This window comes from Salvelinus alpinus, chromosome 16, assembly GCF_045679555.1.
Source record: "Salvelinus alpinus chromosome 16, SLU_Salpinus.1, whole genome shotgun sequence".
NCBI classification, from domain to species: domain Eukaryota; kingdom Metazoa; phylum Chordata; class Actinopteri; order Salmoniformes; family Salmonidae; genus Salvelinus; species Salvelinus alpinus.
The window spans coordinates 44,665,450-44,680,638 of record NC_092101.1 but is presented as its reverse complement, the minus strand read 5'-3'; the positions used below and the strand labels follow the sequence as shown (position 1 = coordinate 44,680,638).

The window sequence follows — 15,189 nt, the reverse complement described above, 5'->3', positions numbered from 1 at the left end:
GTGTGTCTATTTGTCAATAACAGCTGGTGCGCAATGTCTAATATTAAAGAAATTTCAAGGTATTGCTCGCCTGAAGTACAGTACCTTATGATAAGCTGTAGACCACACTATCTACCAAGAGAGTTCTCATCTATATTATTCCTAGCCGTCTATTTACCACCACAAACTGATACTGCCACTAAGACCGCACTCAACAAGCTGTATATGGCCATAAGCAAACAAGAAAATGCTCATCCAGAAGCGGCGCTCCAAGTGGCCAGGGACTTTAATGCAGGCAAACTTAAATCCGTTTTACCTCATTTCTACCAGCAGGAAACATCTGCATCGAGCTAAAGGCTAGAGCTGCCTCTTTCAATGAGCAGGACACTAGTCTGGACGCTTACAAGATATCCCGCTATGCCCTCAGACAAACCATTAAACAGGCAAAGCGTCAATACAGGATTAAGATTGAATACTACTACACCGGCTCTGACGCTCGTCGGATGTGGCAGGGCTTGAAAACTATTACCGACTACAAAGGGAAACCCAGCCGCGAGCTGCCCAGTGATGCGAGCCTAACAGACGAGCTAAATGCCTTTTATGCTCACTTCGAGGCAAGCAGCACTGAAGCATGCATGAGAGCACCAGCTGTCCCGAACAACTATGTGATAACGCTCTCGGTAGCCGATGTGAGCAAGACCTTTAAACAGGTCAACATTCACAAAGCCGCGGGGTCAGACGTATTACCAGGACGTGTAGTCAAAGCATGCGCAGACCAACTGACAAGTGTCTTCACTGACACTTTCAACCACTCCCTGACCAAGTCTGTAATACCTACATGTTTCAAGCAGACCACCATAGTCCCTGTGCTCAAAGGAAGCGAAGGTAACCTGCCTAAATGATTAGCCATGAAGTGCTTTGAAAGGCTGGTCATGGCTCACATCAACAGCATCATCCCGGATATTTTCAAAAAGTTCTACAGCTGCATAGGGCTGGGCGGTAAACCGTATTTTACTATATACCGGTATCCAAAAGTTCACCCAAGTGTTTTGATCTAAATCGCAATTGCAACATTTGGTTAAAATGTTTAGTATTTTTGCCCATATCGTGGCAGTGTGGAAATGATCTCAAATGAGTGCAGGAAATGCAGAATTTATACCCCCCCTCCATTTGTTTTTACACTGCTGCTACTCGCTGTTTATTATCTATGCATAGTCACTTTACCCCTACCTACATGTACAAAATGACCTCGTTATTGTTATTTTACTTTAGTTTATTTGGTAAATACTTTCTTAACTCTTTCTTGAACTGCATTGTGGGTTAAGGGCTTGTAAGTAAGAATTTCATGGTAAGGTCTACACCTGTTGTTTTTGGCGCATGTGACAAATAAAGTTTGATTTGATTTGACAGTCAACTTTCTCACTCCTCCCACAACTTCCGGACTTTATAGCATTCCGAGAAAGCATTGATTATTGAGTCATTGTTAGAGTTACACTTCAGACAATACGCTGCCGTTGTGCTGTAGGATTTGTGAATTGTATCTCTTGTATAATACATTCTATACATTAGTTTATGCTGGATTACGTGTACATTTTCATTAACTGTCATTTCATTAGTTATGCGCCAACTTTCCCTCCATCTTGTGCCAACATCAGTTATTTTTAAGTCTTGGTTCGAATAGTTTATGTTTTTTCTAAGAGATTGTCAGTTGGCTATGTTCTCTTCCCAATCATATGAATGTCATTTTCTGACTCAAAATAAGATTCCCTCAAGGTTGCTCTGATGTCCAAAAGATTTCAAATTTACATTTTGTGATATGTAACTTTAAGTTGCATGTATTTGAAACAACCGTTTCTATGTTTGTCAGTCAAAAAGTACTTTTTAATTCTGTCATGTAAATAAATGTATTTCCTGTTACCAAGTAATTTACGTTTTCTATGCATTTAGTTTTCCATGTGGACCAATTTATTAGTGAATTCTGAAAAGCTATCCAAGTATTTTTCCATAAGGTTGTGTTTTTAGGAAGTAATATTGGTTCTTGTAGAATATGTTTCATTTTCATCCATATTTGTATAGTGTTCTTAACTATAGAGTTGTTAATCCTCTTAGCTTTATCCTTTGAAAATAGATACATCAAAATATTCTGGGGATGAGCATGCACATCTTCAATACGTTCCCATTCTTCCTCTCTAGTGCATTTAACTATATGTCGCTAGTAAAAGCCCTGGGTAGCAAGTTGATACAATTCCAAGTCTGGAAGGTTAAAACCACCCTCAGACTTAGGAAGATGTAAAACTTGCCTTTTTATTCTATTAATTTTTTTTGCCCGTATAAATTACCGCTTTTGTATCTCTCTCGGGAGATTTAGAAAATGATAACTCATTTAGGATGTATTCATTTTTGTGAGAGCTGTGAGATATTTACCAGGTTTATTTGCCATTAAGTAGTGTGCTTTATTTGAGTTTAACCTGTATTTGTTGGCTCTCTTCAGAAGTTAAATATCGTATTCCTGCTGAAGTTCAGACATTTTATTTTCTTCTTTACCTTTTTCTAAGATAGTGATTTGTTTTCTTTAATTTCAATTTCTAAATCAACTTCTAAAAAATTTAACTTTTGCCGAGTATGAGATTATCATTCCCCTAATGTACGCCTTAAAGGCATCCCAAATTATATCAGAGGTCAGCTTTTCTCTGTCCTCTATGTCAACATTTGTAATGGTAAAGGTTTTTATTTTTTTCAATTACGTATTATAACATTTCAGATCCAGAAGATGAGCTCTGTTCATTCTCCAAACTCTGTTGCTAAGTGAATTTTCTATTGGTGTAATTAAACATGATATCAGAAAATGATCAGATATCACTATATTAAACATTTTTTAATCCAGTAAATTGTTGAATGCATTTTTTGAATTATAAATGTAGTCAATTCTTGAATAGCTTTTCTTACTTTGAGAAAAAAATGAATAATATTTTGTACTTGGGATAATAATCTCCAGGTGTCCTATAAATAATGTCCTAGTGGCACATGTTCAACTAAGCACTCGAAATGGAACCAAATATTTTTTTATAACCAAACCAAGATAGACCACAGCCTGTCATTTCCAATGGGAACAGATGAGTCATAGTGGGCAGAACAAGCAAGGAGGTGGGCAGAGCCAAGCATGAGCTACTTAGATCCTATTGGCCCGTTCTAGCATACATCTTTATATAATAACTAGGCAAGTCAGTTAAGAACAAATTCTTATTTACAATGATGGCATAGGAACAGTGGGTTAACTGCCTTTTTCAGGGGAAGAACAACAGATTTTTACCTTGTCAGCTCAGGGATTCAATCTAGCAACCTTTCGGTTACTAGCCCAACACTCTAACCACTAGGCTACCTGCTGCCCCAACATCTCCATATTTCCGTTAGGGAACGCCTACTCTGTGAAATGCGCATGTGCAATAACTCAATTCACCTTTGCACTCCTTAACAACGCAATTTTTATATTTATACATCCAGTGAAATATCTCTGTCATTGTTTTATCTGTTGTGTGTCTTTGTCTACAGTACTAACTTGGACCTGCGGTTCAGCCTGGCCCTGTGTGACAAGGAGAAACTGTTCAGACAGGCCCGCAGAGAGAAGGTGACGTTGGGCATCAAGAAGCTGCTAGACATGGAGAAGCCTTGCTTCCTCCCCAGCACCCCTCAGGAGGTGGGCATCCCCGAGTACTGTGGGCCCAGGCTCTAAGAGCGGCCTACGTCCAGCCACAGTGTCATTTTTTAAATCATTTATAATTTTGGTCTTAGATTCAAATGCAGTGTTTGCCATGTAATACCTAATTTATTAGGGTGCATTGCAGGTTTAATGCGTCATAGAATGGTAACCACTCCAAAATGGCATGGCAATATAATAGCCATGGGCTAAATAAAATATATATTGCCATAGAAAGTGGGCTTACCCTGCAGTATTGCTTAGCATAGTGGTCAAGTTCGTAGACAAGAGCTGATATTAGCAAACAACACCCTTTTTTATATGCTGTATATACACATGCACCACATTCACACAGTTAGATCTGTTAGTATTCCAACATGTGATCACTTTGTCACCGCTAACTTCCTCTTAGACCGAGAGCTCTCAGGGCCTGTTCAACTTCTGAGTTCTGCATTCCTCCCCTGGTTGGACTGGGCTGTGTTTCTGTGACTGGTTTTGGCCTTGTGTTCCTAGTTGTAGTGTGTACCCTCACCTCTGGCCAGCTACTGTAGGCCCTTCCTGCCTGCCTGTGTCCTCACATGGTCCGGAAGCTACCAGCCATGATGAGATAATAACCCACCACATAACAGTACTGCTGCAGAGCTGCTGAGCTGCCACACTGCATTCCCACTGGGGCTAGTAAATTCTACTGTCTAGAGCAGGGGAGGCCATTCAATCTGGCCTGCGGGAAAAAACTCTCCAGGCTCCGGAACGCCTAAACTATGTATACTGAACAAAAATATAGATGCAACATGCAGCAATTTCAAAAATGCTACTGTGTTACAGTTCATATGAGGAAATCAGTCAATTTAAATGAATTAATTAGGCCCTAATCGATGGATTTCACATGACTGGGTAGGGGCACAGCCAGGGTGAGAGGGCATAGGCCAACAACTCACACTGTCTCACACACACCATACACTGCCTTTAAAACACATGCTGTGGTACATTACAGACTCAATCAGTCAATACACTGTCTCACACACACCATGATGAATCCTGTGCAGTTGTTGTGTCAGCGTGGTCTGAATATTTGTTGGAATTGTCTACGGATAAGACTGTGGCTCTAGTTCAGAGAAGTCAGTGCAGAGTTGGAAAGAAGCCCAGGAAATACAGTACATGGAGGTAGAGTGATACAATAACAATCATCTACTGTAGACAGAATGAGGGAAGTAACATAAGGAAGTAGGGGTTTCTGACAGTTCTGCTATGAATCTCAAGGAGTCATGTTATAACAGGGTATGCATTTTATTGTAAAATCCATTCCTATCTCTTCCTGCATGTGTCTGTCTGTGCAGGTGCCGGTGATAGCCATAGTGGGTTCGGGGGGAGGCTTCAGGGCCATGGTGGGGTTCTCTGGGGTGGTGAAGGCCCTGTATGAGTCTGGGGTCCTGGACTGTGCCACCTACATCGCTGGCCTCTCTGGATCCACCTGGTCAGTCATCTTTTCATCTGTTTATACCATGCTCTCTTTCACAAACCCTCCCTCCCACTCCTCTCCTCCCTCCCATTCCTCTCCTCCCTCCCTCCCTCCCACTCCTCTCCTCCCACTCCTCCCTCTCACTTCTCTCCTCCATGGGGCGGGAGGTAACCTAGTGGTTAAAGCATTGGACTAGTAACCGAAAGGTTGCAAGACCGAATCCCCGAGCTGACAAGGTAAAAGTCTGTTGTTCTGCCCCTGAACAAGGCAGTTAATCCACTGTTCCTAGGCCATCATTGAAAATAAGAATGTGTTCTTAACTGACTTGCTAAGATAAAATAAATAAAACATCTCCTCCCTCCCACTTCTCTCGTCCTACAGTATCTACCTCTGCATCAATGTTTGCCCAGTGTTTTTATGTTGGAATTGTCTACGGATAAGACTGTGGCTATAGTTCAGAGAAGTAGTGATTTCCATGTTTGTTTTGCTGCATCACTATCTTTCTCCCTCCCTCCCTATCTCGTTCATCTATCTCTGTCCCTCTATCTCTCTATCTCCCTCCCTCTGTCTCCCTCCCCCTATCTCCCTCACTCCCTCCCACCTTCACTCACTCTCCCCCCCCTCTCCCTCCCTCTATCTCTCCCTCCCTCTACCTCTCCCTCCCTCTTCCTCCTCTACCTCTCCCTCCCTCTATCTCTCCCTCCCTCTACCTCTCCCTCCGTCTTCTTCCTCTACCTCTCCCTCCCTCCCTCTACCTCTCCCTCCCCTATCTCTCCCTCCCTCTTCCTCCTCTACCTCTCCCTCCCTCTACCTCTCCCTCCCTCTATCTCTCCCTCCCTCTACCTCTCCCTCCTCTATCTCTCCCTCCTTCTATCTCTCCCTCACTATCTCCCTCCTCCCTCCCTCACTTTCTCCCTCCCTATCTCCCCCCCAGGTACATGTCAACCCTGTTCTCCCACCCAGAGTTCCCCTCTAAGGGGCCTAAGGAGATCAATGCAGAGCTGATGAAGAGTGTGAGCAGTAACCCTCTGAGACTGCTGCTGCCCCAGCACATCACCAACTACATCCAGGCTCTGTGGAGCAAGAAGGCCAACGGACAGCCCGTCACCTTCACAGACATCTTCGGCATGCTCATCGGAGAGACACTCATTCCTGCGGTGAGAGGACCGCAGGCATCTGTTTTCATTGTTTCTCTCTCTCCGTCTTCAAGAGGCCCTGACTCCTAAAGTGTTTCTCTGTTTTCATCAGAGAATGGACACAAAGCTGAGTGAGTTGCATGAGAAGGTAAACGAGGCCCAGTGTCCCCTCCCTCTGTTTACCTGTCTGCACGTCAAACCGGATGTATCCGAGCTCATGTTTGCAGGTCAGTGAGTGTGTATGCGTTGTGTGTTTGTATTACAGTAGACCACAAGCCCAGTGTGGCTCTGAGGCTCCTCTCAGTTGTTCAACAAAGCGCAGCATTTCTGTGAGGAGTTCATGCACGTAGTGTGGTTGTGTGTTCGCAGTGCTGGTCACGTAGTTTGAATGGATGATCCAAGTTCTGAATGAGCCTATTTGGGGTGTGTGTGTGTGTGTGTGTGTGTGTGTGTGTGTGTGTGTGTGTGTGTGTGTGTGTGTGTGTGTGTGTGTGTGTGTGTGTGTGTGTGTGTGTGTGTGTGTGTGTGTGTGTGTGTGTGTGTGGCTCCAGTAGAATGAGTATGTGTATTCAGTTTTGCATAATATGTCACCAGAGATCCTATCTCCCACATTCAAATTTTCCGTACACTACATTTCCTTGTAGCATCACTAATTTACCACAGTCATATATAGAGAGAGAGAGTTGGGCCAATGCAGTGTCTGTCTGAATGTTCCGATATCGCCACTTTCTCCTCCGTAGACGTTGCTAAGTGATAATTGACGCTTCCGCGTTGCGCTGTTTATTTCAGATAGTTTTCTAAACCAATGAAGATGTCCAGTGTAAGCAGATATGCAATTTGTTGACACCACAACACTGTACACACTTGGATACACATTATAATCAATTAAATACGTTGTTCTGCTTGTTGACAGCGGGTTAATTTCAGAGGGAACTGTCGGAGGTTCTGTCCTATTGTTACATGACCAACAGTTGGAGAAGAAAGGCGCTAACATGGCGTCCGTTCTAAAAAACTGGCCCAACTCTCTCAATGCATGTCTCTGGTTTACCACCAACTGATGTGTCATGGTGGGCTGATATCCAAATGGGACTTTCAGATATTAGACAGCATTGAAAAGTTCTCCATTAATGTCGCTATCTACTGTGCATATGACCAGTTACATTCATTTACAACAAAGCCATAGTGACAGTCTCTGTTACTGAAAGAAAGGGAGGCATGGATGTGGTCAAGCATAACAAATTGCACAACCAATGGTATTGCAAAAACGAACAAAGAACAGCAATGTAACAACATATTGACCACAGGCATTCCTGTAGTTGTAGTTTTAATACTGATGTGTGAGAAGGAACGTCAACAATGTGTAGGTTTAGTAGTACAACATGGGAGGGCAATGTTAGGTAGGGGTCAATGTGGTTATGGTATGCCCCCAAGTCCTGATCAAGGATCAGTTCTCGTTCCCAAAACTAACCTCAAAACAGTTCTTCGGGCCAACCTGTCCCCTGTTAGGTTGACTAAGCGCATGACTGTTTGCTGACTTATGGGGACTGTGACCCATAACTTGGCCTATAGTGTATTATTTTCAGGACTCAGGCAAAGACCCAGATGCAGACACAGGAGGCGGATAATACGAGTCTCACAATTTATTACAGAACATGGGGCAGGCAATCAGTAGGTCAAGGCAGGCAAAGGGTCAAAAGGGTCAATCAGTAGGTCAAGGCAGGCAAAGGGGTCAAAATCCAAATCAGAGTCAGGCAGGTACAGGACGGCAGGCAGGTTCAGGGTCAGGACAGGCAGAAAGGTCAGAACTGGGAAGACTAAGAAAACAGAAACTAGAATACAGGAAAGACGGGAACACGCTTGTAGGACTTGACGGGACAAGACAAACTGGCAACAGACAAACAGAGAATTCAGGTATAAATATACAGGAGATAATGGAGATAAATGGGAGACACCTAGTGGGTGGTGGAGACAAGTACAAGACGGGTGAAACTGATCAGGGTGTGACAATTTTGCAGATGAACTGAAATAGAATATTGCTTCAGTTAGTCAGGTACTCCTTTTATCTGTAAATCCCCCACCTTTTAACACTGGTGTGACAAGGAAATACTTTCACACCCATTCTAGAGAAAGGCTAAAATATTGCCACCTAACACACAGTGGTAACCTTATCCTCCTTACTCCAGTTCCAAGAATAGGCTGAAAGGTGATTGTTGTTCTGAGGAACTCAAACATATAATGTATGAAACAGTGTGTCGTGTTGTGCCTAATAGTATTGTATGTCAAATCAAATTGTATTGGTCACATACGCAAATTTTGCAGATGTTATAGCGGCGAGTAGTGAAATGCTTGTGTTCCTAGCTCCAACAGTGCAGTAGTATCTAACAATTCACAACAATACACAAATCTAAACGTAAAATAATGGAATTAAGAAATATATAAATATTAGGACGACAATGTCGGAGTGGCATTGACTAAAATCCAGTAGAATAGAATACAGTATAAACATGTGAGATGAGTAAAGTATGCAAACATTATTAAAGTATGTGTGGATGTTGTTGTGTCACTAAAGTAGTCATGTAGGATATACCTGGCTTGTACTGTTACTGTAAACCTGGGTTACCCTCTTTGCATAACATATACATATAAATGCATATTTACTGCAGACTTGTGAAAAGGCGTAAACATTTTCCCAATGACATTGTACTTACCGTGTGCTCTCCTGATGAAAGCGTTAGTTAGTGACATACATACACCGTTTGGATTTTGATTAATGGATGCTGTTGTTTTTTTCAGACTGGGTGGAGTTCAGCCCATATGAGATTGGAATGGCAAAGTACGGAACGTTCATGACTCCTGACCTTTTTGGAAGCAAATTCTTCATGGGAACCGCTGTGAAGCGGTATGAGGAGAACCCACTACATTTCCTTATGGGTAGGAAAAAACTCTGAATATACCTGGCACTTCCTCATGGCACTTTCTCAAGAGATTCATTAAATGATAAGCTGTCAAACATGATATTCATGATTCATTACATTATATTGATGTTGTGGCTTCTCTCTCTAGGGGTGTGGGGCAGTGCCTTCTCCATTCTCTTCAACAGAGTCCTGGGGGTGAAAGACACAGTCGGGGGGAGCACCATGGAGGAAGAGCTTGGTAAGAAACCACACACACTTCCCTTTTCACTCCAATCCTAACCCCAACCTCTTGTCTGAACCCTGACCCCAATGAAGTCATGCCTTCCGTGTAGATATAGTACCAAATCCTGGTCTCCTCCACAGTTAATACAGCACGTACACCCAGGGCTGTAAGTGGGACCAATCTCTAAAGTGGGACCAATACAATGAATTAATGCCACATGGGGCCTCATTCTGGCCTACTTGGAGAACCTAGGATTTGCGTGTGTAACTAATGATTGGGATCAAACTGTAACATATATACGTAAACATGTTTTCATTGATAAATCAGAGCCATACTATACTTCTGCTCTCGTAAACAAGCGTCACAATTTCCGCCTGAAAAACACCCTCCATTCACCTTTTATAATAACAAGAACACCCTCATTTTCTGTATGGTTTGGAGATGTTGGAACTGGGCCATGACCGTTTCTAAGAAAGCACACGGGCAGCAAATGTGATCACATTTTTGTAGAGATGTGGGCAGAATGTTTCAATCTTTTGTAGTGACTATAGCCTATAGTGTGTGCCAAACACTGGTTATGCGTTCTGCAAGATTGATAGTCTATCGAACAATTTAAAAGTGAATCCTACCTACAGCCTTATATTTGTTGTGTAAACCAGTCACGTCAGAAAAGGAGAGACATGCCGTTTAATATGATTATAATTTAGACATATATAATAAAAGTAAAGTAAATATATTTGCAACATGCTGCTATACGATCTTCTTACGAAAGGCAAGTGGATCTGTTTTATCAATAGCGCTACCATTTAATGTTTTTATTAGCCTCAGTTGGTAGAGCATGACGCGTACAACGCCAGGGTTGTGGGTTTCCATTCCCACTGGGGACCAGTATGAAAAATGTATGCACTCGATACTGCAAGTTGCTCTGGATAAAAGCGTCTGCTAAATGACTAAAATGTTAAATAATAATACACCTACATTTTCCCCAAAATGCAATACAGTAGATCAACCACTCGAAGTTCTACATACTCATGGTCTGAGATTTGCGTGGAGATACACACACTTTCCTGTCAAGTTTAGAAATAACAACCTTTGCGGGGAAACTGTCGCACGCAACGTTTGGAGTCTTTTTTTGTGCGCACGCACCTCTGATAAATGAGGCCCCTGGAGTTTTCATTTGGAAGCACCAGTGCGAGGGGAAAAAAATTCAGCATTTTATTTGATTTATTTAATAATAATTGTTGTAATGATAAGGCTTTGCTGTGCCATTGTTTTCCGAGCGACAGATTCGTTAGCGTCATGCTTGCACCATTAATACAGCGAACACTGCTTGTTTCTAGCCCAAACAGTTCAAAAGATCGGACCCATATTATCGGCCCAACTTTTTTCTCATTTTACATTTTACATTCCTAAATCATGTTGTGGGCCGTTCTATAAAACTACTTGCGCATCGACGTTGTTTACACTTTGTTCGGTCATGTTACCTCATTGGCTAGCTAGCTAACAACCTGGTAACTTTACCTGCATATCCTAACATTTGGGGGCACAGAAAGGAAGGGACAGGATCATAGCAATTAATGAATGACAGATGACTTGCACTTGATGCTCTTAAAAAGATTCAATGTAATGCATCTCAATAGGAAAATAGTGTTTTTACATGATGTAGAAACATAACATTTCACAAATAACATTTTAATTTCAATGGCAGGTATTTGTATCAACACTTTTTATAATAAACACGTGTATTTACATGGTTATATACTGTATTAGTTTCTTGGGCACAACATACACTATACAACAGTACAGTATGTGGACACCCCTTCAAATTAGTGGATTCGGCTATTTCAGCCACACCCTTCGCTGACAGATGTATAAAATCGAGCACACAGCCATGCATTCTCCATAGACAAACATTGGCAGTAGAATGGCCTTTCTGAAGGGCTCATTGACTTTCAACGTGGCACCATCATAGGATTCCACCTTTCCAACAAGTCAGTTTGTAAAATTTCTGCCCTGCTACAGCTGCACCGGTCAACTGTAAGTGCTGTTATTGTGAAGTAGAAACGTCTAGGAGCAACAACAGCTCAGCCGTGAAGTGGTAGACCACACAAGCTCACAGAATGGGACCGCCAAGTTCTGAAGTGAGTTGCGCGTAAAAATCGTCTGTCCTCGGTTGCAACACTCACTACCAAGTCAAACTGCCTCTGGAAGCAACGTCAGTGCATGAACTGTTCATCGGGAGCTTCATAAAATGGGTTTCCATGACCGAGCAGCTGTGCACAAGCCTATATCACCAAATGTGTCGGCTGTAGTGGTGTAAAGCTCGTCGCCATTGGACTCTGGAGCAGTGGAAAAACGTTCTCTGGAGTGATGAATCACGCTTCACCATCTGGCAGTCCGACGGACTAATCTGGGTTTTGCGGATGCCAGGAGAAAGCTACCTGCTCCAATGCATAGTGCCAACTGTAAAGTTTGGTGGAGGAGGAATAATTGTCTGGGGCTGTTGTTCATGGTTCGGGCTAGGCCCCTTAGTTCCATTGAAGGGAGATCTTAACACTACAGCATACAATCAATCAATCAATCAAATGTATTTATAAAGCCCTTTTTACATCAGCCGATGTCACAAAGGGCTATAGAGAAACCCAGCCTAAAACCCCAAACAGCAAGCAATGCATATGTAGAAGCACGGTGGCTAGGAAAAACTCCCTAGAAAGCCAGGAACCTAGGAAGAAACCAGGCTCTGACGGGTGGCCAGTCCTCTTCTGACAGTGCCGGGTTGAGATTATAACAGTACATGGCCAAGATGTTCAAACGTTCATAGATGACCAGCAGGGTCAAATAATAATAATAATCACAGTGGTTGTAGAGTGTGCAACAGGTCAGCAACTCAGGAGTAAATGTCAGTTGGCTTTTCATAGCCGAGCATTCAGAGTTAGAGACAGCAGGTTTGGTAGAGAGAGAGAGTCGAAAACAGCAGGTCCGGGACAAGGTAGCATGTCCGGTGAACAGGTCAGGGTTCCATAGCCGCTGGCAGAACAATTGAAACTGGAGCAGCAGCACGACCTGGGGGACTGGGGACAGTTATTGTAAATAAAAATGTGTTTTTAACTGTAAATCCTTCCCAGATGAGTTGATTATGTTGTAGCAGCAAAGGGGGGACCAACTCCATATTAATGCCCATGATTTTAGAATGAGATGTTCGAGGAGCAGGTGTCCACATACTTTTGGTAATGTAGTGTATGCTTCAGAAGTATCTAGAATTCATATAGGTTATATTTTCAAACTTTTTTTTTAATCTCCTAACTTTTTAAAGTTGGGAGCACTACTGCTACCATTGAACATGTTTAATTAAGAGCCCTGCATACACCTTTTTAGTATCTACTTACAGTGCAGCTCATACAGCATTGTCCCAGTGACTGATACCTGGAGGCACTTATTGTGCTAATCTCAAAAGCTTAGTTCCAATTTGATGTGTTAGCCCACAGTCCCCATTCCAATATGTCGTGTCTGCTCTGCACAACGCAAGCCAACTGCACCTCCCATTGTAGTCCTATTACGCAGCTTTATGTGACACGCGAGTGACAGCTGTACCTGATGCCAACTCACATCACACCCGTCAATCGGTTCCAAAAATAACTTTCTCCTGGGGTTTCTCAGATGAGGGTGTGATTCCCTTCAATGGAGACAAAGATTATGTTCAGCTTCCTGTCACTATTTATAAAGGCTTATGAAGATGTTTGGTTAATGGGCTGTTGAGGTTTTATTTTACCTTTTAACACACCAACACACACACACACACACCGGTAATTCACCAACATACACACACACACACACACACACACATACCGGTAATTCACCAACACCCACACCTACACAACAATACAGTACATACCAGCTTGCAAGTGCAGTGACTACACATATACGCCTACACACATTCCAAGAACTGACTGATTTATGTTATATGCCGATTGTTTTATTGTGTTTGTTATGTAAGCCATTAGTTTATAAAAAGGTAGGGCCTAAACAATTGAAAGTGAATTGGACAGCGATTAGGCCATGATAAGCTCTGCCTTTTTGAGATGGTGACTAAAGACTTGGATGTGAGTGAAAGTGTGATTGAGGAAGATGTCCTTGTCTCTTCCCACAGAACAGATAAAACCTCAACACATCGTGGGGGAGGAGAGTATGGACAATGACGAGGAGCCTCGGAAAGGTGAGGACTACAATACCCATGAAGCATAACGATTCATAGGAAATTAACAGAATCCTGAAGGACTGTATGGTCTATTGGTTGAAACAAATCTCTGCAATGCATCAGCTTCTGTTTTGACGTATTTAAACTGCTTCTGGGAAGTCACCGCCCCGACGCTGCATTTTTCATACGTTACGTCTCTTTCCTTTATTTAATTATAACACATTCTTATGTATGTATGCATCATGCTGGAACATAAGTTGAGCGAGTGCATCAGACTTAATTTCACCCCCTGGCAATTAAACCAACCGTGTTGCATCAGGTTCAACTCGCTGTCAGTGGTTGTTCTTAGCAGATGTAGCTAGCGTGGCTGTCTCTGTGCCCACATGAAAAAATACTATAGTATACTTACTATGGTATAAATACTATAGTGAATACTGTACTAGTTACTGTTGTATTATGTAGTATTTACAGTTAACTATAGTATAAATACTGTAGTAAAATATAACTGTAGTATATAATATAGTAATTCATGTAGTGTTTCTGCAGATTGTAATATAGCATTTACTGTGGTGTTTTTGTTTTATTATCTTTGACATAGAAGTCGATTATTTCTCCTTCAGGAAACCTACTGGAGAAATACTAGAAGAGCACATTTTCTACAACCTGTAGGGAGTTAGGACTGGGGTCTGAACAGATCGTTCAGGGATTCTGCTCTTTTCTACAACCTGTAGGGAGTTAGGACTGGGGTCTGAACAGATCGTTCAGGGATTCTGCTCTTTTCTACAACCTGTAGGGAGTTAGGACTGGGGTCTGAACAGATCGTTCAGGGATTCTGCTCTTTTCTACAACCTGTAGGGAACACAATATATGGTCTGGCACAAATTGCGATAGGGGGAGGGGGAGGGGGAGGGGCTGGTATATTCAAATTAAATACTGTAGTATTTAATATTGATCAAAAAGTCTAGTGTTTTTGTGGACATTACTGTAGTATTTACCTGAGTGCTTTTTTTGTGGATAATACTGTAGAATGTACTATAGTATTCTACAGTATACTACACATTTTATACAACATTTCAAGTACTACATGTTTGAGGGATACTACAGTGTAGTATAGTATTCTACATTATACTACAGTTTACTATAGAATTCTATAGTAAGTACTGTAGTATTCTATAGTTAACTGTAGGATTTTTTAATGTGGGTGTGGTTGGTAGATAATGGCTCTGAGGATTTTTTTTTGTCTCTGTTAAACCTGTTGTGGGTCAAGAATGTGTGGGTGGCTAGCCTCTGAGGTGATCAATCTCTGTTTATAGGTGGTAGGTGTTAGTGTTGTGGAGAGAGAGAGAGAGAGAGAGAGAGAGAGAGAGAGAGAGAGAGAGAGAGAGAGAGAGAGAGAGAGAGAGAGAGAGAGAGAGATAGATAGAGAGAGAGAGATTAGAAAGAGAGATGAGAGAGAGATGATAGAGAAAGATTATAGGGAGAGAGAGAGAGATGATAGAGAGGGAAGGTGCTTGGTCATGTGTAAGTAAAAAGGGCACAGGTTCACAACTCCAGTCACAACTCCAGTCCTTGTACTATCAGACTGAAT

The 15,189-nt window shown here is 42.2% G+C and overlaps 1 protein-coding gene across 2 annotated transcripts in view; it reads left to right on the top strand.

Annotated features, from left to right (window-relative positions):
* The window catches only part of pla2g4ab (phospholipase A2, group IVAb (cytosolic, calcium-dependent)), a 48,505-nt gene that overhangs the window by 20,241 nt on the left and 13,075 nt on the right, over positions 1-15,189 (top strand). For both annotated transcript variants that reach the window (XM_071346351.1, XM_071346352.1), the window contains 7 exons: positions 3,529-3,673; positions 5,011-5,147; positions 6,067-6,289; positions 6,381-6,495; positions 9,062-9,199; positions 9,332-9,421; positions 13,554-13,619. In XM_071346351.1, coding sequence (XP_071202452.1) covers positions 3,529-3,673; positions 5,011-5,147; positions 6,067-6,289; positions 6,381-6,495; positions 9,062-9,199; positions 9,332-9,421; positions 13,554-13,619 — 914 coding nt within the window. The remainder of the gene's footprint in view (positions 1-3,528; positions 3,674-5,010; positions 5,148-6,066; positions 6,290-6,380; positions 6,496-9,061; positions 9,200-9,331; positions 9,422-13,553; positions 13,620-15,189) is intronic.